This window comes from Nilaparvata lugens, chromosome 5, assembly GCF_014356525.2.
Source record: "Nilaparvata lugens isolate BPH chromosome 5, ASM1435652v1, whole genome shotgun sequence".
In the NCBI taxonomy this organism is placed as follows: Eukaryota; Metazoa; Arthropoda; class Insecta; order Hemiptera; family Delphacidae; genus Nilaparvata; species Nilaparvata lugens.
Window position 1 is genome coordinate 61,846,262 of NC_052508.1, and position 27,416 is coordinate 61,873,677.

Here is a 27,416-nt window from a genome sequence, read left to right on the forward strand (position 1 = left end):
ATTATAGTAGCCTACATAGCCTACGTTATCTGACTTAATTCAGAGTGAAAATTTTATTGTGAGACAGATAATAATATTAATTTTAATAATATAAGTCATGAGCCAAAGTCTGTTGTACGGTACGCTTTTTAGGAGTGAAGTAAACCTTTTTTTGCCCCACTTGGATGTAATGAGCTGGTTTACGTGCGTCATATGGAGGCCGAAAGTGATTGTTTTCTTACCAGGCCGGTAAAATTTTCACGGCCCTAGGGCTGTAAAATAGCCTTGAAGTCAGCTGATTCTGATTTGATGTGAACGTGTTTACAAAATAGTTTATGAAACGGAATCAGTTTATGCTTCTAGAATTGAATAAAGTTTTTGCAATGAGATACTATAATTTTATTTGGATGAATGGAATACAAATGAGATAGTCTATTATAAACTATTCAAATTCAATTTTGAGAGTATAATAGAATCTAACCTCAAACCTCCTAGTTACAGCGTTTATCACGGAACATGGTGGATAAACGGAATCATTTCATGCTTCTAGAATTCAATAAAGTATTCTGCAATAATATACTATCATATTTTTTGGATGAATAAAATACAGATAAGATATATATTATTACCTATTCAAATAATTCGATTTTCAGAGTAGGATAGAACTTCTAATCTAAACTTCCGTTGACATTCAGATTGGCCAAATTTCAAGTGTGCTAAAACAGCTGATCAAAAACTTTTCATTATTTGTGTCTACCATTCAATAATTAAAACATTTATAATAATATCATCTTATTGTCATTTGAAAGAATAAAAAGTATAAACTCAACCTGTTACATAATCTTTTAGACAAATCATAATAAAAGATAAAAATACTTGGACAATTTCTTGATATTCAGATTACCTCAGATTTGCTAGAGCTATGACCTTCCACTTTTGGTTTTGGAAGTGCTTATAATAGACGATTATTATTCTCATATGTATATTGTTTATTTTTCTGTGTGGCGAAAAATAACGTTCTCACCATGGGCAAAAATGTTTTTCCGGCTCTCGATCTTTTCTAGTCCTCGGCCTACGGCCTCGGACTTGAAAACCGATTTCGAGCCAGAAAAGTCTCATTTTCGGCCCTAGGTGCGAAATATACTATTACGCCCGAGCCGTAGGCGAGGGCGGAATGGTTTCTTGAGTGCAGCAAACGAACTTTGCGCACGTATTTCACATTAAATTTTTCCTACAGTTACCATTGAATATGAAAAGTGGGTAATTATGGGTAAAATTGCCTGAATAATGTAGTAGTGTTGAATGGCGGGGGGCAGCTGTGTGGTGTGTGCTGTGGTGGCACTGTGCTGTCGTTGTCCTTGGTTATAATAATATATAATAGTAATAATTAGCACGTTGTGCTTCATTGCACCTCTGCTCACTATAGCAGCCACAGCAGTCACTGTTACCAACTTAATTTTGATTTTGCTGCACTGGTGCTCCATATAACCTACTAACTATTTTGCGTTGTCATGCTGCAAATCTGGAGTACGCAAAGTACTCACTTTGCGCACTAGTGCGGAAAAGTGATTCTTTGCAGCCTGCAATCAGTGCACAAATGGTCACTTTTCAGGGTATCTGTAGGAAAAATACATTTCTATTCAAATAATTATTTGTCTCAACTTTATTTCTGAATGGAAATCCAAAGTCAACTCTTATAGAATCATTGTAATTATGAATTTTATAAATGAATGCATTGTTATTGTATGAGCCTATGCAGGAAATAACACGTATCAGAGCTGTTTAGCAGTTCTAATACCACGTATGTCATTTAAAAATTTGTAGGATAATTATTTGAAGATTTATTTGTGAAAAAAAGTTCAAAAAATGTACTATTATCCATAATTGTAGCTTTTCACATGGGAAATTATGATAATAACTGCTAAAATCAGTTTTTTTGCCCTCCTGAAAAATTTGCTTTTCTGTACATACGTGGTATTAGAATGAAGGTATCGATATCATTTCTGATTAAGACTAAATGTCATTTCAAGTTGGTTTGGAATACACCTAAAGTTGTAAGTCTACTCGTCATTCTGATGATTAGTTCACGATCATCATGCTCCTCTAAAGAATAAAAATAATAGTTAAAAAATACTGTCTGATTATAAAAGTCGAGTTGGAATGTTGTTTTTCCTACAGTTACGTTGAAAAGTGGCCATTGCTGCACTGATTACAGAACGCAAAGAATCACTTTTCCGCTCTAGTGCGGGAAAAATTTTTCTGCACTCCAGATTTGCAACATGGCAACGCAAAATACTTAGTAGGTTATATGGAGCAACAGTGCAGCAAAATGAAAATGAAGTTGGTAACAGTGACTGGGCTGCTATAGTGAGCAGAGGTGCAACCAAGCACAACGCGCTAATTATTATTCATTATATATTATAACCAAGGACAACGAGGACTTTAGGATTTTAGGATTAAGGTTTTTATCAATAATAAAATTACACAGAAAAACATTTGATAGATTTCAGGCAATTTTACCCATAATTACCCACTTTTCATATTCAATGGTAACTGTAGGAAAAACTTAATGTGAAATACGTGCGCAAAGTTCCTCTGCTGCACTCAAGAAACCATTCCGCCCTCGCCTACGGCTCGGGCGTAAACGTTTCTTTCGGTGCAGCAAACTGACACTTTGCGCACTAGTTGCACAAATAACTATTGTAACATCATATTATAATACCGATTTTCAAGATAGGAAATAACTTATATATTGTATTTTTTCTTTAGGGCTACTTTTGTATGATGAATAAGAATATAAATCTGAGTACCCTTTTTAAATTACTTCCTCACGACATGTTTCGGCTACTAATGCCATTTTCTCATAACTTATACAGAGTGAGTCATATGTATGGGAACCCTTCAATAAGTTGGAGACTTGTAGATATAATACTGTAACTTTCAGGATAAGTTATTGGTCAAATACTCTACCTTTCGACGTACAACTGAATTTCAACCCCTCATAAGGGGGTGACTTAGGGGTTGTAACTCGAATATTTTAAATGTAAACACCCATTGTGTGGTACATCATTGTAAAGGCATTTTTGAAAAAAATTGATAACATCAATAAAAATGTTCTATGATACTTCATTCAAAATGGCGACTGATTAAACTTTATCAATTATTTCTTTAAAAAATTAAACTTCAATCAGCCGCCATTTTGGATAAAAGTATCTTTTTTATTGATGTCATCTTCCTTGTTTCAGGAAGGCCTTAAAAATGATGTACCACACAAGGGTGTTAACATTTAAAAAAATCTGGTGTGGTACATTCACACAACTTTCCTTGCTCATATTCGAAACTACGATCAGACTTTTGTATATGTGTATATATAATTGTTTTCAGAGTACTTTTTCCTTTGTGTAAATTGTGAAATTCAATGATTTTTTAGTCGTCATTTTTTTAAAGTCGTCAAAACAGCTGTTCTACAGATGAAATATCTCGACTATGTATTCTTTTCATGAACTGCTCTACCTACCTACCTCATGCACGAGAAGGAGGTTACAAAGTCCATTTCTCAAGGATGGGGTGGACCCCCATTAGTTTCCCAGAAAGGAGACTCATGCCAGTTAATAGAGCTGATAAATAACTATACAGAGTATGAATTTGAAAAAAATCGGTCAAGTTATTTTGAAAAAAATCGTGAAAAACATGGTTTTTTAGTAATTATCCGCCATTTTTCTCAAGAATATTACAGAGCTCCTGCAATTTTCCAAGGAAAAAACTCATGTCATTTGATAGGACTTATGAATAGCTACCCATGGCTTGAATTTGAAGAAAATCGTTAGAGCCGTTTTCGAGAAAACCGTGAAAAACCTGGTTTTTGGTCATTATCCGCCATTTTTCTCAAGAATATTACGGAGCTCCTGAAATTTTCCCAGAAATGAAACTCATGCCAGGTGATAGGGCTTAAAAATAGCTATCCATGGTATAAATTTGAAGAAAATCGTTGCAGCCGTTTTCGAGAAAACCGCGAAAAACATGGTTTTTTAGTCATTTTCCGCCATTTTTCTCAAGAATATTACGGAGCTCCTGAAATTTTCCCAGAAATGAGACTTATGCTAGTTGATAGGGCTTATAAATAGCTATCCATGATATAAATTTGAAGAAAATCGTTAGAGCCATTTTCGAGAAAAACGTGAAAAACATGGTTTTTTAGTAATTATCCGCCATTTTTTCCGCCATCTTGAATTGAATTTTATTGAATTTCTTATTGTCGGGTCCTCATGGTATAGGGACCTTAAGTTTTAAATTTCAAGTCGATCGGTTAATTAGGAATGGAGTTATCGTGTTCACAGACATACACACACACACATACACACACACACATACATACACACACACATACACACACACACACATACACACACACACACATACACACACACAGACCAATACCCAAAAATCATGTTTTTGGACTCAGGGGACCTTGAAACGTATAGAAAACTTGAAATTGGGGTGCCTTAATTTTTTTTGGAAAGCAATACTTTCCTTACCTATGGTAGTAGGGCAAGGAAAGTAATATTTGAGCTATAACCCCTTATTTCCTTAAAAAAAAACTTCAATCAGCCGCCATTGTGGACACAAGTATCATTGAACATTTCTATTGAAGTTATATTTCTTTTTTTAAAAGGCCTTCGTAACGATGCAGGCCTACCACACAATGAGTGCTTATATTTAAAATATTCGAGTTACAACCCCTAAGTCAACCAACCCTTTATGAGGGTTTGAAATTCAGTTGTACGTCAAAAGGTAGAGTATTTGACCAATAACTTATCCTGAAAGTTACACAGTATTATATCCACAACAGTCTCCAATTTATTGAAGGGTTCCCATACATGTAACTCACTCTTTATATATTTATTTATTTTTTGATATAATTACAGATCATATCAATATGATCGGGATAGAACAAAAGGCATAGCCCAAAACTATTCTGTTCCCAAATTTCGATAAATAATAAAATGTCCGAAAAAATAGGTTATGTTCTTACTGAGGAAAGTTAAAGTTCAAAGTTCTGTCCAAAAATATATATGAGCTAAAATTTTTGAATTTAGAATGATTAAAATACCAAATTATAGTCGAATATTGCACTTAATATCACCGCACTTTGAATAAATTAAGTTATTTCAGAAAATTTTGAAGCCGAAAATATACCGTATTTATATCGTATTATGCTTTTTGGATTACAAGGGAAAACTTACATTTCCAATCATTTGAGTATTTTTCTCTTTTTCAATGACATTCTTTCAATAACTTACTGTCAAATAGTTCAAAACGGAACTTACTATCCTGAAAATTAGTAGTTGAAACTTTGTAAAGGAAACATTGAATTAGCAGTCTATAAACCTCGATAACATCGGAATATTATGCAACAAGTATTCTCGTGAGGAGGGGAGGGGTGTTAGAGGAGGGTAGTGGCACAACCCCTTAAACCCCCACCCACCCTTAACGCCACCCAAACCCAGGGATGACTCACTTTAACAATTTCAAAACACACTTACAACTCCTCCCCTCTCACTCTAAATCCACCCAAAATGTAGAGGGATGGTTGAGTACGAAACATGAATGAGGATACTCTCTGAGGTATGACTCACTGAGGGCCGAATCAGCAAGATGGATTGAGAGAAAGAGAAAGTGAAAGGTATGAGAGTGAGAATAAAGATAGAGAAGATAAGGAAATGAGAATAGAGATGAGAAAATAAGTGTAAAGAAGGGAGAATTCAGTGATTTATGAAGAGACACAAAAATAACAGAGAAAATAATTGAAGAGAGGAAGATAAAGACACAAAAGAGGAAAAAGAGAACAGGGAACAAAAAGAGATATTCTAAAAAGGAAACTTAAATGAGAAAATCTGAAAGAGAATGACAAGCAAAAATAGGAAAAAAGAGAAAATATACAAGAAGGCAAAAGATAGATAACCAAAAGACAATAGGGGAAGACAAAAAAAATTAAGAGAGAAAACTAAATGAAAAATATAACGAAAAGAAATGGAAGAAGTGGATGAAAAGAAGTGGAAAATGGTAAAATAGAGTGAAATAGAGGAGAGATAGATGAAGAAGATAAAAATAATAAGAACACCACAAAGAGAAAGAGGTGAAAGGAAAATGAGATTGGGAGAAATTTTAAAAGATAAGCTCTGAAGGATGAAGGAAGAAAGAGATAAAGATGAGGAGAAGGAAGGGTTAAGAATGTGATAGAGATGAAGGGAGAAAGAAATAGAGAGATAAGAAGTGAGTGGACAAGTAGTATGTGAAGGAGGAAGAGAAAGTGAAATATAAAGAGGGACAGCTGAGGAGAATATGAAAAGAAACTAGATAAAAAAGGACGAGTGGGAGACAAAAAAAGAAAAGGATGGAATAGTAGAAGAAGGTAGTAGAAAGTTAGAGAATATGTGAGGAAAGAAGAAAAAAAGAGAAAGTAGGAAAAGAAGTAAGAAAGTAAATTTGAAAAAAGATAGGGAAGTGAGGAACATAGAGAGAGAATAGAATAGAATGACTGCCTTTATTTTTGACCTAGGAGGGCGAAGTTATGGCTCAGCCGGCCCTCTCTTACACTTAACCCCCCAATACAATACTAAATTATAAGTTAACAAGCAATACTCGAGAGGGAGAAAGAGATTGATTGATTGATTGATTGAGTACTTTATTTATGTAGATTACAATATATACTGGCTTATACACTTATATACAATAGCTTACAATACAGCAAAATTATAGATGAATTTACATAATATAGACTAAGAAAATAATTATTGAACTGTATATGATATGAAAAAGCAATTTGTAATATAATAACTATAGATAATTATATTGTTATGCATCTACCTAAATTGGCGGAGCTTTGGACATATCAATGTCCATTCTTCGGAAAGAATATTAAAAATATCCTCCCCACTAACCCACTAAGAGAGAGAGAGAGAGAGAGAGAGAGAGAGAGAGAGAGAGAGAGAGAGAGAGAGAGAGAGAGAGAGAGAGAGAGAGAGAGAGAGAGAGAGAGAGAAAGAGAGAGGAGAGAGAGAGATTATTTGCCTTTATTAGGCGGAGTTAGGACTCCTGGTCTTCTCTCCCACACAACCCTTTACAAAATAAATAATTTACATAAGAATACAAAAATAATAGATTACAATATTATTTAATAAGATTACATAAGATTAATATAAAGAGATGAAGAGAGAGAGGGAGAGTGAGAGATACAGTGAGAGAGTGAGTGAGTGAGTGAGAGGGATTGTTGGTGTCCAGCTGAAAACGGTGAGTCATAGCATGTCTAGACTCTTGTGAGGCAAAGGGATGATGTGGGAGTGGGAGGGGATTCCCTATTGATCAACACGAGGGAAACTTCAGGGAAAAGCGGGGGGAGTTACAGGGAAGGAAGGAGGTGGGTGAGTGGGTAGGGAATGAGTCATCCAATCCCTTATCAACAAGCCACTGCATAAGCTAGATTCACTTTCAACTGGAGAGCATTGTAGGCCTCCCATTACAACCAATGCTGACAGCTCTAATCGAATCTCACTATTCAGGCAGCACTGTGAATCAAATTGCCGCACACGCACAAATTGGAAGAGGCATTATTTCATGAACTGTATTACAGAATACCTGGATTGGATTGAATCATGGAGATTAGATGAAGGTTTAGAATTAGAAAAATATTTTTATTCATGGATTGAAGTAATATATTTTTCAAGCATATTTATTCATTCTTTCGAGTATTGTTACGATGGCATTGTTATAGTTGTTGTATCCAGACATCACAGAAACAGTATTCAATCTTAAAAATCAATTTGACTTTTTTATTTTAAATCTGATGTGTATCAATAATATTGTTCATGCGAGCCCCTTGACATCTGCCTAGTCTGCCTGTGCCTCTAATCCGGCCCTGCTGTAAGTTGAACATTCAGGTAAATGAGTCGATATAGGCGCCGAGACGCCTGCAAGGGGCGTCCAGATGTCCAGGCCCTATGACTAGTTGGCTCTAAATAATTGATAAGCTAAATCGGCGTCGCTGTGTCTCTGTCTGGAACGACTTTTGACTTTTACCCCCTCCTCAACTCCACAAACCTCACACAAACCCCGACGAAAATAGCACAAAGGGAAAATTCACAATTTACGCAAGTAATAATTGTAGTTTACTGAATGAGGTGAACAAGTTTAGGCTAGGCGCCACACGGAAGGGGTTCCCCCTTTTCCCTACTTAACATCTCTCTATCACTCTTTTGCCCTCCTTTTCTTTCACCTTTCCTCCTATAATAATTCCGTTCTTTCTCTCCTCTCTATTCCCTCTTCTCTTCCTCCTCGAGGGTTAAGTCATTGAGGAAGTAAATTAATATTACTTATTTAGTCTGTAGTTAAGTGTATGAGAGGGCCGACTGCGCCCCAACTTCGCCCTCCTAGGTCAAAAATAAAGGCAATCATTCTATTCTATGTAGAAGATGATCTTCGGAAAATAGGCGTTAGGGGATGGAGACGCAAGCCTGCCGATAGAGAGGAGTGGAGAGGCATTCTAGAGGAGGCCAAGGCCCTGGATGCTGGGCTGTACTAAGAGTTATATTATACTAAAATTGTTGAACATGGCTGAGTTGAATAGTGGAATAGTTGAGAGGAGCGCCATGGATTAAGTTAGTATTCTATTCTATTCCTCCTTGTCCGGTTTCATATTTCTTCCTGCTGAATCCTTTAGTGGTATATTTATTTGGTATTTTTAATTGGTTAATTTTCATAAATTCTAAATTTGATTGTTAAATTTATTGGTAAATTATGAGATCAACTCAACCTAGAATACGTATTATGAATAACTACCTTTTCTATCAGGTTCTTCTTCTCTTTTTGCAGTCCATCCTTTTTCTCGCGTTCTTCATCTAATTCTTTCTTTGCTTTGGTCACTTCATTTTCCAGTTCCAGGTATTTGTTTTTGGCATTCTCGTACTCAATCTCTTTTGTTTCCAAACGCGATTTCCAAGCGTCAATCTCTTGCTTTTGCTGTGTATTGATCTGGAGAAATAGAATTACAAGATTTTGATAGATACAAGACAAAATAATAAATAATAGTAGAATAATAGAATAACAATCTCAATTGTGGTTCTCAATTTGTGGTTGTGCTCATTCCCCAAGCTCCATCTTGCTCTTTTGGGAAAGTAGTTCCTTAATGTTTGATTTTGTGCATTGATCTAATCATTGCAGTGTATATTGTATAGTTTATTGATTTATTTTGTAAATTATGAGGAATGTAAAAATAAAAAAAATGCAATACTTACATTCTTCAACAGCAATGCCATTGTGGTGAAATATAATAAAAATAGAATAGATAGTGAATATATACTTTATTAGCGAGTATATTCCAGAAATCCAGAAGGTTCAACTTTCAAGACAAGCTTCAACGCAATATTGTGTTTTTCCATAAAAAGTGGTATTAAATAGAGTTCAGCTATCTAATCACATTTGCAATATTATTACATGTTAATTTGTGAAATGTGGCATAATGATTTTCATGAAGATAATTATAATGAAATCGATTCAATGACCAATTCCAATAGATTATTTGTGTTAGAATCGTAATAAATAAATTGAAATTACTGAATCTGAAATGTTATCTTGTACATTTTTCATTTCTCACCTTCTCTTCTACAACATGAATATCGAGACTAATCATAATCAAATTAATATTGAGGCAAATAATCGATCTCGCCACGAATTGCGATACTAAAGAAAACATTCCATAAGAACAAAGAAAACATTGATCAAATTATTAGGGATCCAATAAAACGTTCAATAGAATGCCTCAAAAGCATCAGCCAATGAGAGTCTATGGTGGGCGTGTACTCGTACGTGATTGGTCGACTTCATTCAACATAGTAGATCTCTTAGCTGACGTCAAAAATTACTTCTACGTTCTACCAACAGAACAGTGAGTTAGAAAGAGACGTTCCATAAGATAACTGCTTGGTTCTCAAGTATAATACTGTATTATTGTGAAATATATTGAAATACTTGCTCTTCATGTACGATTTTTTCCTCATCTTACTTATCATTGATATTGATGTACTTTTATTCTTCTCATTATACTAACTTGTCTTTCTATTGAAATTTGATCGATTTCAAACCAAGAGCTCCAATAATTATTCAAACTCCGACAATCCGAGTCCCTCTTAGAAGAATAATTTCCGCTTAATTTCCACGAACTTCAAATATGTTCAAAAAGCATTAATACTCTTCTAGCAATGTTCAATCCTCACAATATATTATTAAACCGGTTATAAAAAGAGTGAATAATAGGTACAATAATAGAGACTGCATCGTTGAAATTCTTGGCGGGGGCTAGCACAAAATCAAATATTGGGGCGTCTCAAAAAAAAGACAGCAATGTTAAAAATGACTACTGACAACATTTTGTCGTCAGAGGTGCATCCATGGTCTTGAGGTTGGTGGTCACCCCTGCTGAGTATTTTTGTGAACCAAACGGATTTTAGAAGAATTTCTTAAATTCTTGAGTGTGAAAATTAGTTACTTGAAGTATTAGTTAAGCATTGGGAGCATTGATATAATTATTTATTAAAGAAATGCTGACAGTAAATTTTTAAGTGAATCTCAGTTTACCAGACTGTATGGCTTCTAGAAAAGTCAATAGTTCATCACATAATTTTCCTCCTACTCATTCATTATCTGAGAGAAAATCCCAACTCTATTGAAACGTAGTTGAAAGGTCAACGGTCAAGTGACTTCTGCTACATTGCAAGTTAGTTATCTAGTATTATTTGTCAAAACAATAAGTTTTATAATAAATAAACAAATATATGAGCTAGTTTAATAATAAAATAACATGCTATATAAACACAATACTATAATTATTACTCAAAACGGGCCGCATCTATAAACAAACAAATACTGTACATATAAAAAACAAACGAATGCAATAGAAAATTATAATATAAAACAATATATTTATATTAGGGTACAAACACACTGAAAGCGGTGCGTGGCGTGGCCTGCCTGGTCAGAGCGTTCATATGATACACACAGGAAACATCTGAGCGTCAAGCGTCAAGGGCCTAGAAAATGGCGTTGTCTAAGTTTTCACGGACATTGTGAGAAAAATTACTTAATTGGATTTTAGCTAAGCCTGCTAGGACAGAGTGGGTTAATGAAATTAACTTGGATCGTCGACTATTTGTTGAATATCACTATCTGTTTAATGTCACGATTTTTTTAGTACATGCGAATATCAACTTTAACCTTTGATTATATTTTGACAAGAGTGAAGCCTGATTTGGAAAAACAAGTCACCAATTGGAGGAATCCAATATCTGCTGAAGAAAGATTTGTAATAACACTAAGGTAACCTTTTTTTATTAGAAATAAACGTTTAACATATAGAAAAACCATGAAATAAAATATGAACTAGATTTCCCCACAATATTTACTAGATGGTGAGAGAATTGATGAATTTTTAAAATCTCATAGAAATATGAATGAAATTAATTAGAAAAGCCTTACTTTTGATTCCAAAGTGCAATAAATGAATTTTCTCTCTTGAATAATCTAATAATACACATTACAGGGGAATTTGGGCAAACATTAGATTTACTAGTGTAGTAGATGGTGAGAAAATGTAGTAGAATATTTGCATTATTATGTACTTAATACTATATTAATACTTGCATTATCATTTACAAGAGTATACCACTAGTATGTACATTAGTAGGGCACTCGCACTTTGACGCTTTGACGCTCCGCTCGTAGACGCTCCAAAAAACAAACCAGCTTGTTCCAAAGTTTGACGCCACGCTCCGCTCCGCTCTGAGAGTAGACGCTTACAGTGTGTTTTAGCTCATTACTTAACATGATATTGTTCACGACGCTCCTCAACGCCACGCCACGCTCCGCTTTCAGCGTGGTTATACCCTTACAATAATTTAATATATTTATAAACAATATATTAACTACTCTTCAAACTTTCTTATCGAAGCATGATGCTTCCTTAAACTAATGTGTGGCTGGAGATCGAGATGGACGTCAATATAAATTAGAAAACCTATTGCGCAATACTAATGTTCTACCCTACTACTACTACTACTGATAGCGTGGTAACAGCCGAAACTAGAATCAATCTCCTTGTGTACAATGAGACTTCGGTGATAATGCAAAACTACTACACAAGAAAATATATCATTATCTAATCAATTTTAATTGCCAAATTTGCCTGCATGCTTTCCTGTGAATTCAAATCATTACTTGGTATCAATCATTACTTGCTAGGTCTTGAAATATTTACGAAATGACAATCATACACGGATCATAGAAATCTAACTCGAAATATGTAAAAACTACATGTATACTATGTGGATCAGGACACAAATACTATGCTCAACTAGGAATTGCACAGGGAAATTGAGGAAGGAAGGTAACTTACGGTTCTCAGTTTTTCAATTTTCCTAAGACAGCTAGCTTCGATAATTTTACTCCGCCTATTTTCAACATCAATTTCGGCAGCTTTTCGTTGCTCCTCCTCAAATTGCTGCTTGACAAGTCCAAGTTCTGATTCCTTTAAAAAAAATTCAATTTGAACCTTCATTATGTAAACAATGAATTCATATTCATACCAAGTCATGTATCTTGAGAGATTATTGCAATCGGGATAGAACGATAATATTTTTTGATGACTTGATTACTGTGAGCTTAACATTTGTTTTCTTAATCTTGTAAGTTGCTTTTCCTATAACTGGATAAACGTATTTTGGTTAGTATACATAATAAAACAAATTGAAGCCACTTTTTCATTGAAAAATGTATAGACTAGTTTTAATTGTTGGACCATTCATTATCAATGAATCATGTTGTCCTTCAGCTGTAGCCTGAATGCTACAGGTTATGCCCACGATGGGCATGTCTTGTCTCGACCAATGACAGCATTTCATCTAGAACAGCGAGCTACCAATTATGTGGCTTCATTCACAGTATATTATGTTTCTCCATGTTCAAGATACTGAAGCTCTGGCTACGATGGGCGTGTCTTTTCTCGGCCAATGACAGCCCTCTTATTGTATCTACTATAAGAGTATATTCTGTTCTGTTTTCAATAGCTAGAGATGAACTACTTTTCGAATTTTCTAATTTGACTCACTAGATGTTTCAATAAAGATCGCAGGAGTTGTACCAAATTCATGTTTATTCTATTTATTCAGAATTATTGAGCCCAATTTGATATTCTTCTCTCTATTATTCTTTATTGTTTTTTCCTCGATATGAGAAATTAAACTTTGGAGTAGACCTACATTGACAGTGATACATAATTTTCAGAAATTCAATCTCATAAAAATTGATAATTTCTTATGATATAGTTGTCAGAATATAATTCTGAATCGCTGTTTTTCCATTGAAAAAGGAAGAGTATTATTATTTCCAACCTATTTAATATTATTGAGAGGAAATTATAAAACTAAATTCTTTTAATTTATTTATTAATTCTAATTAAAGAGGTATAATAACAATCAAGTATCAAGCATCTATGCACATTATTGACAAAATACTGTAAGTGACAATATAGAAAAGGATGAATTGAGGAAATGAAAAATATCAATTCAAAACGAGGCAAGTTCATACCACAGTAAATATTGCAACAAGTAGAAATTCTATTTCTGGAGAGTCTCTCATGAGCGAAAAACAGCCTACTGGCGCTAGTGTGACGAGTTTTAGACTCAAACCTTCTTTTCTGTTTTTATGACTGTGTTGCATTCAGATTTTGGTATAGAAGAGGGCCGAGTGATGTGAGGAGGGGGTGGGTTAGAGAGTAACAATCTAAAAATGAAATCTGACGTCGACTGCCGTCTGAGAACTGGCGTCTGGCGTCTTACTGAAGAAGAGAGAGAGTGAGTGAGGAAGAAGGAGTGATTAGATTTTTTCAAATTAAATTTCTTCATTCATGTAAGTAACAATATTTGCTTACTTAGCCTATACACTTGTTTACTATAAATGTAACAATAGCCTATAATATATAGCTGATTATTCATTCTATTTTACAAAATATGAAGATTTATCAAACAGAACGAAAATTGGATGCAATCAAAATTTCGATAATACAGTATAAATATAGTAAATTGTAATTGAACTGAAATAATTGACGGATTTTCAACAAATAATTGTCGATTCTTGGATCATGATTATAAAATAATATCCTCTCCATTGAAAGAGAGAGAGAGAGAGTGGGAGAGTGAGTGTGCGAGAGAATTGAATTGAATAAAATAATTGACTGTATTAAAGGGCGGAATTAGGACTCTAGGTCCTCTCTGCCACACAACCCTTCACATTTCTCACAGTAAGAGAGAGAGAAAAAGGAAAAGAGAGACCATGAAAAACAGGAGAATTATATAATGAGCAAAAAGGAACGAGATATTGGAGGAATAGACTAGATTAGATTTTATGTATAAGAGTGATTTTTCTCAATGAAGCATATCCTATACAATGTTTAAATTGAAACATTTTTCAACGATATGGAGCATTAGTTCAGAGAATTCAAAATTTTAAAGTAACTAATAACTAATGTTTGAACAACTCATGATGTGGAGTCTATATAGAGAGAGAGAAGAATAAGCATAGAGATCCCAAATCAGAATAAATGAAAACGAAAGAAAGAGAGAGAGTAAGAAACAGATGAAACGAGTGGAAACAAGTGAAAAAGAGAGAAAAAAAGAAAAACGAAGAGAAGTAAATGGATACTTGGAAATAAGAGATTGAAGATTTTAAGTGATCAATTATGGAAAATGGTAAACAGAAGAAGAGGAGGCTGTTGAAAAAGAGTGGAAAGGAGAGAAGAGAATTGGACAAGAAAGAGGGAATATATATAAATGAGATAAATGTAATGAATTGAAAAGTGGATAAAATTGGAGCATGATTAGATGAACAGGAATATAATGAAATCACTTTCAATAGTCAGCCTTCTTTACCTCATTGTACCAATACTGACGATCTAGGGTGAATCTGTATTATATAAATATTTCTAACATATTTTCAGAGTTGAAAAACATGATCAAGTGATAAAAACTTCGAGTCACGGGTAGGAAGAGCTTGATCATCTATAGAACATGAGATAGAAGGGTATATAAGAGAAGGATTGATAGTTCATCTAAAAATGAACTACATATTATAACGTCGACATGAACTGAAGAAGAGAATAGAGAATGCTATAGTGAGGTCCACATTATAATGGCAGTATTTGATTAGCAATGCTACTAGTATTGCTATCCTTGTCTATCATTCAAAAAAGCTGTTAGCGCTATCTCTTTCTCACTTTGCACTGTCTTTCAACAATCTAGAAATGATAATTAATTAACAAAATATCACATCTTTCTTTCTTTCTCTCTGCCCCGCCTGTGCCTCACAGCGTCGGGGTAGCCTCGGACCACCGCCTCCAGTTGTCCCGATCCACAGCCAGCCTCCGCATCTGCCCCACCGTCTTTCCTCTCTCCTCTCCCAATCTTCTTATGTGCTCTTCATAATTATCTATCTCATCTTAATTATGAAAATTCATTATGAAATTATTGAAAAATATAATTTATTGCTTAATAGAATATAATTGATTATTTTATACGAGAATGAACAGTTAATATCAGGCCTACATCAATAAACCTGTATCAGCTACCGTCCATAGAAGGCATTGACAAACAGAAGATCGGCAACGTTGTTCTCCTATCTTTCTCCACTGCCATTATAACGTGGACCCCACTATAGAGGGAAGAGAAAGAGAAGAAGAGAATAAAACAGAATAAAAATAAAGAAGTGAAAGCGATAGCATGGAATGAGAGGAAATACTCTCTAAAGAAGATAGTCCTCTCTAGAAAAAAAAACACTTTTCTAATAAGAAGATAAAAGAGCAAGCTAGGAGAGAGAACTATTACAATCGAAAAACGAAACACGCACTTCAATAAATTTAGGGGTAGGAGCAAAGTAAAATGAGCAAAGCTCATGGGAAAGTATCTCAAGAAGAAGGAGAGACAGAGACAGAGAGAAGAAAGACATTGACAGAGAACAATTCACTCTTTAATAAAACTCTAGGAGTAGGTGAGAAGATGAATATTTGATTATTTTTCAGAACAGAAAGAAACATTCACTAAGAATATAAGGAGAAAAGGCAAGTGTCAATAGAGAGAAAGAAGGAAGTTAAGGATGGAAGTAGAGTATAAGATGAAAATCAGGGGGGGTCGGGGAGAGACACAAGCAAGAAAGAGGATTAGAAAGAATACGGATCACAGTTTGAAAGATAGAAAGGGATAATGAGAAGAGTTCAATAAAGAAGAGGAAGAGCACAAGTAGGTAGCGGTGATACGAACAACGCTAAAAATAAACATGACATGTACGTTACAGTTTGAAATTCAACTTAACTTCAACAGGGTCAGATTTCGAGAAACGAGGGGACCTAGCCGTCATTTCGAAGTACTTTGAACAGAATTTTTTCCTTCAAGTTTATTTCCTCAAAAGAAATGGTTATTGTTGAAAAAAGTTTTCAAACAGAGGTGAATTCCATATTCTTTCAATCTATCAATATGTTTCACTGTTATATCTGAATCTGTCATTCAATCTACTAATAAAAATGAGCGTATTAATGATAAATACGCATGAGCGTATCATCATTATCACCAAATGAAATTACATCTGTACATTTTTCTCCACAAAATTTACACAATGCATGTAAACATTTTTCATCAGTAGAAGTAGGATAATTTTCTCAAATTTTTATGAGTTCGAATACGTCAAACACAATAGTAACCTGAAATAGTGATGGTAACGAGTTGGTGCACCCCCGCCCACCACAATTATTCAAATTATTTTTCCTACAGTTACGTTGAAAAGTGGCCATTGCTGCACTGATTACAGAACGCAAAGAATCACTTTTCTGCTCTAGTGCGGGAAAAATTTTTCTGCACTCCAGATTTGCAACATGGCAACGCAAAATACTTAGTAGGTTATATGGAGCACCAGTGCAGCAAAATCAAAATGAAGTTGGTAACAGTGACTGTTGTGGCTGCTATAGTGAGCAGAGCTGCAACGAAGCACAACGCGCTAATTATTATTCATTATAATTATATTATAACCAAAGACAACGAGGACTTTAGGATTAAGAATTTTAACAATAATAAAATTACACAGAAAAACATTTGATGCATTTCAGGCAATTTTACCCATAATTACCCACTTTTCATATTCAATGGTAACTGTAAGAAAAACTTAATGTGAAATACGTGCGCAAAGTTCCTCTGCTGCACTCAAGAAACCATTCCGCCCTCGCCTACTGCTCGGGCGTAAACGTTTCTTTCGGTGCAGCAAACTGTCACTTTGCGCACTAGTTGCACAAATAACTAAATTGTGTTTCTTAAATTAATTAAATGTATGAAATCTACTCTGTTGCATGATATGAAGTGAAATAAACAGGACCCATTTGTATTTATTATTATCACCAGACTACTCTATTTTTTAATAATTTATTGACTACCACTATTAAAACACAAACTGGTTAAAAGCAGTTGTTGAGTTTTCACGAAACTCCTAGTAAATATTTTGAAAAAGAGTTCAAAAGTTATGCAAACAGTTATACTTTAAATCTTATTTACATTTTTTCAATGAATAAGAATTTGATAATAAGAAATAATTATTCATAAGAGTATAATAATGACTTGTTGAATAATATAATTGAAGACTCATTGCCAAGTTATAAAACCATTCATTGATAACTTATTTTCTTTTCACTATGTTATGATCCACTACCGAATAGATTGAAAAATAGTTTTAATTATATTGGCATTGATTGAGTGATTAGATTGACTGGCTGCCTTTGAGAGGACAAAGATTAGACTAAATCGAAGCCCTAATGAAAGAAGAGAGATTAGAAAATATAAAGGATATTTTCATTTAAATCGTATTCGAAAATGATAAAATTTTACTAACAGATTTAACTTCTACAATTCTCATGAGTACAATAAGAGCAAACAACAACGAAGGGGATCACCCACAAGCTGAATAAATTATTTCCATTCTTACGGAAAACTCAAATGACTCATCGGTATGAACGAACTGCTTTTAATTTGATTATTCAAGTTTTTCTTCATGTATGATTTATTATAATATTGTACAGTATCTCATTCTATTCGGTACATGTTTTACTTCTCACTGGTTTTGAAAAGCAGGGAAACTAGACGCCAGGGTGAAAGAGAAAGAAGGAGAACACTGTTTGGAGAGATGAAAAGGAATAAGACGGAGATGGAAAGAAGACGGAAGTTCAATGCTGTGATTGATACGTCATTACTCTCTACACTGTGGAATTAACTCGAAATTTGAATCATACTCAGCACAACCAAAATACTGTCTAGCTTAAATAAAATATGCATAAAACATTCAAACACAAAATCAATGTATTCTTTTAAATGATGACCGTACCCGACAACATTAATCCATACTTCGAAATGATTTTCCACCGAATTGACTCATACTTAGGTACCGCAACCAAAATACTCTACTAGCTTACAAGATATGCATGAAACATTCAAACAGAACAGAATCGATTTATTTTTCCTGCCGCCACGTATCGACGGTGGATAACAATCAAGGAACAACTATTTTATAGTGGCTTTGTAGAATCAAATGGTTGGGATGAAAAAATGTCCAATTCTATGGATTGACTTGAGTCTCAACATTGATTGAGTGGAAAGCATTGAGTCAGTTCAAAAAGAATCTCATTCGGGATACTGAATGTGGAGATGACCTGAAAGCTGCGAGAGTCCAAAGAAGTTGAAGAGTTCACCTCTGGAAATTTATTATTACGATGCAGAGAAAAGTCATTCATGTTTGATTTGGAAATAAACAATCAGACCAGACTCCAAACTTGTTCAACAGTTATTCACCATGCAAGGCATTCTAACACATGAGTAAGCACAGCGCAATTATATTTTCTTTGAAAAAATAAATTTGAGGAAGATATTACTATTACAGTAGTTAATTTTCATTTTCACTGTGAATAAAGAAATTCCTAGCTATTTTTGTTATAATCTATAATAATTTATATGGCAGAATACAATGTGATAGGATATAATATGATGTGATGCAAGAAGTTTTAAAAGTAGAGTGCAAAGATATTGTTTGGGGACCTGAAGAGATTGATCTGAAGAGCAAGGGAGCTTGTAGAGAAAAAATCACCTCACAAGTTAAATTTAACTCCTCCTCCTCCTTCTCCTCCTCCTTGCTCCTTCTCAATTTCCTGCTACCACACCTTCTCCACCACATTATCCTCCTCGGCAACATTTTCCTCCTACTTCTTCTCATCCAACCTATTGTCCAAAGTCTTTCTAGAATTAAAAAAAAGTACAGGTCAAGTCAGAAGGCTGCACGGTTTATGTAAGACTAGCAGGTAACCCGTGCTCCGTGAGGGTCCATTTTGAAACTTGACTCAATGAAATCTTGAAGAATTGAAAATAGGCATATAACCATCCTCTGGTAATTAAGAATCTACATGCGAAATTTCAAGTTAATTAGTCCAATAGTTCAGACGTGATGACATGCGTCAAACGTAATTTTCTCATCCCGTACGTGTATTAGCCAGTTCTTTCCTTTATTATAGTATAGATTAGATGAGATAGATTTCTTTACATTGAAGATTACAATATTTAGAATGCTGTCCTTTATTCTATAGTTCAGTATATCTTCAGTTGAACTACACAATAATTTTTCGATATTACCCACATATTAATCCATGACTAAACTCTATTTGACGATAAAAATGAAGAGCAATATGATAAAGTTGATAATACATGATATTGGGATACATCTAGATAGATCGCAGAGTTTTCAACTTCATTATAAATGTTTCAAATTTATTAGGAATTTAGATATATTTTCAGAGATTGGATAAATGGAGTGGTTCTTGATTATTTCATACAATTCATTAAACTTGTAACGGCAAGAAATGTACAAAAGTTTGAATGAAGGAATTTAATAAAAGAGGGAGACAAAGGGTAAGCTCATAAAAATGGATGGTTCAAATATAGACGAAATTAGGTGGAGAGAACCAATAAAATTTCTTCTCAAGTTGACTTCCACAACTAGATACCAGATGAATACAATAGTTATGTCATATTTTATGTTGGTATTGGTTCAATTTTTTCCCAATTTTAAGCACTCCATATGTCCTTATTTTAATATTATACAACCACTCAATCTCAATTACCTTCATATAGTTTCATTGTAGCTTTCTATTTCATACAGTTTCAGCCCCTTCTATCAATTTATTCAAATCCTGTTTATTTCTTCATTTATAGAGAAAATAACGAACTTCATGGGAACCATTGAATTATCACCTCTTCGCTTGCTCACTATTCTCTTCTCTTCTCATCGTATTTGTATACCTTTCTTTATTATTATTTTCTTCATTAACATTAATTTGATTATTAATTATTTTGTATTTGCTATTGTATGTATTTTCAGTCTTATCATCATCATTATTATTACTTTCACTTTTCTGTAGTTATAAGCTTATATTGTATATACTGTATATTTTTCCTCCGCTAATGAAGTTTTGTTTCAATGGGCTTAAGCCCCAACAATTTTCATTAATAAATTTAGAAGTATTTTTTTATTTGAAAATGATGTTTGTATGTTCTAATTGTAAATAATTGAGTGTGCTAATGAAGTGACACATAACCTAGCTACATTTCGACTGTTGTATAAATTATAATTGGAAACCGTTTTGGGCGGAAGTCTGTGGTACTTTTCTGTAAGTTGTATTATATTCTTAATGATTAAGTATTATCAAATAAACGAATAATATATAAATAAGCTCCATAATATACTATTCGTATATGTAGATATAGAGTAGCCTATCATTGATGTAGTAGCCTATAAAGTGAATCTTGTTCATACCAAAAGTGCAGTAAAGAGTTCATTGTTTAGGTACCGTGCAGCAGATAATAATTAGAATAATAATGATAAAAGAGAGACACTATGTGTGAGGGAGAGCAAGAAAGATTAGCTTTTTATTCTGTATGTTAAAATATATACTGGCTTATTAATTTAACTAATTTACAATCAATAGAGAGGGAGAGAGAGAAAGAGAGACGGCGAATGAGTAACAGAAAACCCGAGCCGGTAGTATTTCGCTTTCTACAACACTTCATTCATGATTCACTTGCATGCATTATATCTATCTACCAACAGGTATTTGTTATATTCTTTGCTGGAATACCACAGTGAGATTCACTGCAAACGGTCAGCACTCCTCACAGATAACAGCGATGCTTCCATGCATCTATCCGCTGCCAGTGGTAACTGCTAACAGCGCCTGGGGCTGGGGAATTCCGGAACCTGTCATGCTGGTTCCTAACTTCTATCTCCTAACCTAACTTCAACTCACCACATTTCTGCAGTCTTATCAGTCAGACTGTTTTTAATTCCTGTCTGTTAGGGCTGATCTCCGGTTGGTTATCCAAAATCGTCGATTTTTCTTCAATGCGAGTAAGTTTTAAAATATTTTTTCTTAACAATTATTTACTAATTTTAGTTGTAGCACACGGTAACTTACCGTAAAGATTTAATACTGAGAACTAGGACTGTAAGTTAGCCCTAATAATGACAATATTATTAAGTTGAGTACCATACCCAGTAGCCTGGCTGGCTCATGTCTGGTGTTAGAGTTTTCAGGTCTTACTGATAAATTTCAGGGACTCTAACATGACTTAACGACTTTTGAATTTGTTTCTATTCGAGAGGAATAGACTAGAGGAGATAGTCTTTGGACGCAGACTGAAATTCTTGCGGGGGGATTTAAAATTAAACTGTGGAAGGGACAAAAAAGGTCAGCAGTTTTGACAAAAAAATATTATATTTCGTAACGGGAGGGGGGTTACCGGTAGAAGCCGAACTTCTCCTAAACCTTGGGGGGTGTCTATGAGCTTTGGGGGGAATAGACTCCTGTCTATTCACATACAACTCACATTAATAATTAAGATTGAGACTTTTAATTTAGTTTAATAATCAAATATAAGTTGACAACCCAACGGCGGGTTGTTAACACTAACAATACAGAGCGGTTGACACTAACAATACTGCTAAATTGATAGCATTGCATGCATTGCATAGCTCATAGAATTTATACCTTCCTTGGACTTTCCACTTCTTCCAACACAGTCTAACCAGTTAAATGCCCGGTCACACAGAGAGCGACCTGTGATCCTATATGTATGCCTATCTATATCCTCCTAATGAATTCTGATCGCAGATCGTTATCTGTGTGTCCGGGCCCTATCTTTCAAAATGGTAAAAAATAAATATTTCTTTCACAATGGTGTAATTCTTAAGCAGGGCCATCCAACTAGAGACGACTGTGTCCGAGCCCTATCTTTCAAAATGGTAAAAAATAAATATTTCTTTCACAATGGTGTAATTCTTCTTAGGCAGGGCCATCCAACTAGAGATGACTGTGTCCGAGCCCTATCTTTCAAAATGGTAAAAAATAAATATTTCTTTCACAATAGTGTAATTCTTCTTAGGCAGGGCCATCCAACTAGAGACGACTGTGTCCGAGCCCTATCTTTCAAAATGGTAAAAAATAAATATTTCTTTCACAATGGTGTAATTCTTCTTAGGCAGGGCCATCCAACTAGAGACGACTGTGTCCGAGCCCTATCTTTCAAAATGGTAAAAAATAATATTTCTTTCACAATGGTGTAATTCTTCTTAGGCAGGGCCATCCAACTAGAGACGACTGTGTCCGGGCCCTATCTTTCAAAATGGTAAAAAATAAATATTTCTTTCACAATGGTGTAATTCTTCTTAGGCAGGGCCATCCAACTAGAGACGACTGTGTCCGGGCCCTATCTTTCAAAATGGTAAAAAATAAATATTCTTTCACAATGGTGTAATTCTTCTTAGGCAGGGCCATCCAACTAGAGACGACTGTGTCCGGGCCCTATCTTTCAAAATGGTAAAAAATAATATTTCTTTCACAATGGTGTAATTCTTCTTAGCAGGGCCATCCAACTAGAGACGACTGTGTCCGGGCCCTATCTTTCAAAATGGTAAAAAATAAATATTTCTTTCACAATGGTGTAATTCTTCTTAGGCAGGGCCATCCAACTAGAGACGACTGTGTCCGGGCCCTATCTTTCAAAATGGTAAAAAATAAATATTTCTTTCACAATGGTGTAATTCTTCTTAGGCAGGGCCATTCCATTCGTCAGGTTATTTATGACTATAACAACCTTCACCCTCGTAACATAGATTGTAAGAGTGACAGCTTTTGATATGTTCACCACCCCCACCCCCCCAAAAGCCAGTTCACAGCAGAGCTGAGAAATTGAATTTTCTGTTTTAAACATTTATTCCCTCTATAATTTCCCATTGACTGGACTAATAAGCCTCAATAGTAGATACACATACTGGATACAAGAAGAAGTGGAACGAAAAAACCAGTTACTATACAACAACAGCGGCCGGCCGCAGCTTGAGCAGGTCAGTAATTGACTACCAATAATTGCGTATATTGAATCTATTGATAGAACGGATTTTCCGTTCAGTACTCCTCTACAGCTTGGAATTTTTATAAATAAATACCGTGCAAGAAGAAAAATAAGACGGAAGATGGATAAGAAGAAAGAAAAGAGGAAGGCAGAAGAAGAACTATAGAGGAAGGAGATTGATGACGAATTTTCCATCATCAGAAGATTAATAATAAGAAAGAAGAGAGAAAGACAGAACAAGAACTATAGAGGAAGGAGATTGATGACGAATTTTCCATCATCAGCCATACAAAATATTCCTATTACTTGGAAGATAATATGATATCAAATCGATGGTTTCAATCATTCTAATAATTGAAGAATTATTTATCATAATTATGATTAATGAAAATCCTTTAATTAAATGCTGTTAATCACCCCGAAGACTTCTGCTACTGCAAATATTGATAACAGGGTTAACAGCTAGATGGAAATTCGATGAGCGCTACTATCCAAAAATTATATGCCAGCCCGGGAATTGAACCCGACACCTTCTAATTTCTAGTCAGGAATGTTTACCCTTACACCAAAGCAGAAGTCTTCGGGGTGATTTACAGTATTTAATTAGGATTTTCGTTTAATGATAATTATGATAAAAATAGTTCCTCAATTATTGGAATGCTTGAAACCATCGATTCGATATCATCTTATCATCCAAGTAATAGGAATATTTTGTATGGCTGATGATGGAAATTCGTCATCAATCTCCTTCCTCTATAGTTCTTCTTCTGTCTTTCTCTTTTTTTTCTTCTTATCCATCATCCGTCTTATTTTTCTTCTTGTACGGTATTTATTTATACTTATTTATAATTATTTATACTTTGAACTGTCAGCATCTCATGCATTTGGGAAGCATGAGAATTAATTGGAAAAATGTTAGTTTCAGACATGTTTCCTCACAACGCGTTTCAAGGGAACTCGGTTTGCACTACTAATTCTCTTGTATCGGTTTCACTGAAACCAAATTTCACGTATCATGAAACGCGTTTCTCCGGGTGCAACATGTCTTCAGTTTTGATAGTTGTTGGTGGTGTAAGAGGAAAGAAGCTGTACACGTTTAGTTCCCATGCATTTATGACGTGCATGAGAGGATTCATTAAATTGACTTCATCACAGGGTCATAAGTCATCAAGATTTATTAACGAAAAATAATTTGAATGTTATCAGAACTAAAAGAGAGTGAGAGTGAGGGAGCGAGAGAAAAATAACAGATTCCGAGAATGTTATTAGAACTAAAAGAGAGTGAGAGTGAAGGAGAGAGAGAAATAAGAAAGACCGAGAAAGAGTAAGAAGAAATTTAACGGAGGAAACGAGGCAAAAATTCTCTTGAATCGATATTGGTGAGAAAGACAATACTGTAGGTCAGTATCAATAATTTATTGTGAATAATGTTAGGTGACCAGTGCTTCGCTACATTACTAATAAATCCTATCGAGGGGATGAAATTCAGTCTATTTATCTAGTTTCAGGACGTTTCAGCGAACAAATAAGGTAAGAAGTAATGTATTGTAGCACTAGAAAGACTTTATTCAATTTTGATAATAGAAAATGTAGAGGTATCTTTGAAGTAGAAACATGTATTCAAACTCTTGTGATGCAAGAGTGACGGTTGTTTCTTTTTAAAAGACATTTTCATAGACTAGGTAACTGAAGAAACATTGTCTACTTTCATTGCCCGTTTTGAAGATTTTACTACTGACTATATCAACAGCATTATACTATAATAGAATTTATTGGAGGTTCATATAGAAGCTAGATTATTCCACAAGATAAAACATGTTGATGAAATATAAATTTATTATTGAAAAGGGTTCTTGAAGTGATGTATTTCAAATGAATGCAAAAGCATTTAATTAGAGCCGCTCTAAAACGGCCTAGACTGTATCCAAGCAGGAATTTGTTTGTTGAATTTGGGGTTCCAACGCTACGACAGGTCTTTGTATGGAAAATTATTACACATGCCAATAGAAATAAGCAGCATCTTACTTTGAATACACATTTACACAACCTTCGTCCGTCTGTACTCAATCCTTATACTCGAAACTTTACAAGATTAACTATAAATACACATCAATTCACATACTTCATGGAATACTTTGCTAATATAGTCCCATTTCACTTTATAAACAATAGAATAACAAAAAAACTAAGTAGTGAAATAGAAGAGTGGGTAAAATCAAGAGTTTATTTTAAGATAAGTGTATGAAATGATAATTTTGTAATAACTGTAAGATCATAGTGTATAATACGTCTGTTATAGTACGTTTTTACTTTCCTTGCCCTATTACCATAGGTAAGGAAAGTATTGCTTTCCAAAAAAATTAAGGTACCCTAATTTCAAGTTTTCTATACGTTTCAAGGTCCCCTGAGTCCAAAAACATGATTTTTGGGTGTTGGTCTGTGTGTGTGTGTGTGTGGTGTGTGTGTGTGTGTGTGTGTGGTGTGTGTGTGGTGTGTGTGTGTGTGTGTGTGTGTGTGTGTGTGTGTGTGTGTGTATGTGTGTATGTGTGTATGTCTGTGAACACGATAACTCCATTACTAATTAACTGATTGACTTGAAATTTCAAACTTAAGGTCCTTATACCATGAGGATCCGACAATAAGAAATTCAATAAAATTGAATTCAAAATGGCGGAAAAATGGCGGATAATTACTAAAAAACCATGTTTTTCACGGTTTTCTCGAAAACGGGTCTAACGATTCTCTTCAAATTCATACCATGGATAACTATTTATAAGCCCTATCAACTGAAATGAGTCTCATTTCTAGGAAAATTTCAGGAGCTCCGTAATATCCTTGAGAAAAATGGCGGATAATGACTAAAAAGCCGTGCTATTCTTGGTATTCTCGAAAACGGCTTTAACGATTTTCTTCAAATTTATACCATGGATAGCTATTTATAAGCCCTATCAACTGACACGAGTCTCATTTCTGGGAAAATTGCAGGAGTTCCGTAATATTCTTGAGAAAAATGGCGGATAATTACTAAAAAACCATGTTTTTCACGATTTTCTCAAAAATAACTTGACCGATTCTTTTCAAATTCATACCCTGTATAGTTATTTATCAGCTCTATCAACTGGCATGAGTCTCGTTCCTGGGAAACTAATAGGGGGTCCACCCCATCCTTGAGAAATGGACTCAGTAACCTCCTTCTCGTGCATGAAGTAGGTAGGTAGCGCAGTTCATAAAAAGAACACATAGTCGAGACCATAAATGATGACTAAAAAAATCATCGAATTTCACAGTTTACACAAAGGAAAAAGTACTCTGAAAACAATTATATATATAAGCTACACAGATACACAAGTCTGATCGTAGCTTCAAATATGAGCAAGGAAAGTTGTGTGAGTGTACCACACCAGATTTTTCTTGATTCTCTACTATGGATATTATAGTATATATCCACTTTTAGTCTTAATTAATGTTATAATATTTGTAATTTTCAATCGCACTCACTGCTGGCGAACAAGTTCCACTTATGCCGGTAGTGCCTTTTATATAAATTTACTTATTTATAATATTACTTATAGTATCTATCATGTTTTTAATGTAAGTACTGATTGTAAAATGTTATGGCAAATAAATAAATTTCAAATTTCAAATTTTAATAAAGAATTAAATATTATTATAATTTACATAATAATTATATTTAGAGACTTTTTAAAACTCAGAACATAATATTCAGTTATTTCACATGCAATTCATGCTTCAACAAAGGTTTAAACTGTGTGAGTGGTTCACTAAAGTATCACGTTTTTCTTCTCTCTCTCTCTCTCTCTCTCTCTCTCTCTCTCTCTCTTCTCTCTCTCAAAGAAGAATGTGAATATCATGTTTAAGTTTTATTGGAATTTTGAAGGATGATGAAAATGA

At 34.3% G+C, this 27,416-nt stretch overlaps 2 protein-coding genes across 2 annotated transcripts in view; one reads left to right on the forward strand and one right to left on the reverse strand.

Annotated features, from left to right (window-relative positions):
* The window catches only part of LOC111057537 (mitotic spindle assembly checkpoint protein MAD1), a 49,807-nt gene that overhangs the window by 17,042 nt on the left and 5,349 nt on the right, over positions 1 to 27,416 (reverse strand). Inside the window, exons 3-4 of the mRNA XM_039429001.1 lie at positions 12,422 to 12,553; positions 8,815 to 9,006 (exon numbers count right to left, since the gene is read on the reverse strand). Coding sequence (XP_039284935.1) covers positions 8,815 to 9,006; positions 12,422 to 12,553 — 324 coding nt within the window. The remainder of the gene's footprint in view (positions 1 to 8,814; positions 9,007 to 12,421; positions 12,554 to 27,416) is intronic.
* Positions 24,904 to 27,416, forward strand: part of LOC111052875 (embryonic polarity protein dorsal) — a 42,577-nt gene continuing 40,064 nt past the window's right edge. Inside the window, exon 1 of the mRNA XM_039429000.1 lies at positions 24,904 to 25,034. The gene's annotated coding sequence lies outside the window, so the exon portion shown is untranslated. The remainder of the gene's footprint in view (positions 25,035 to 27,416) is intronic.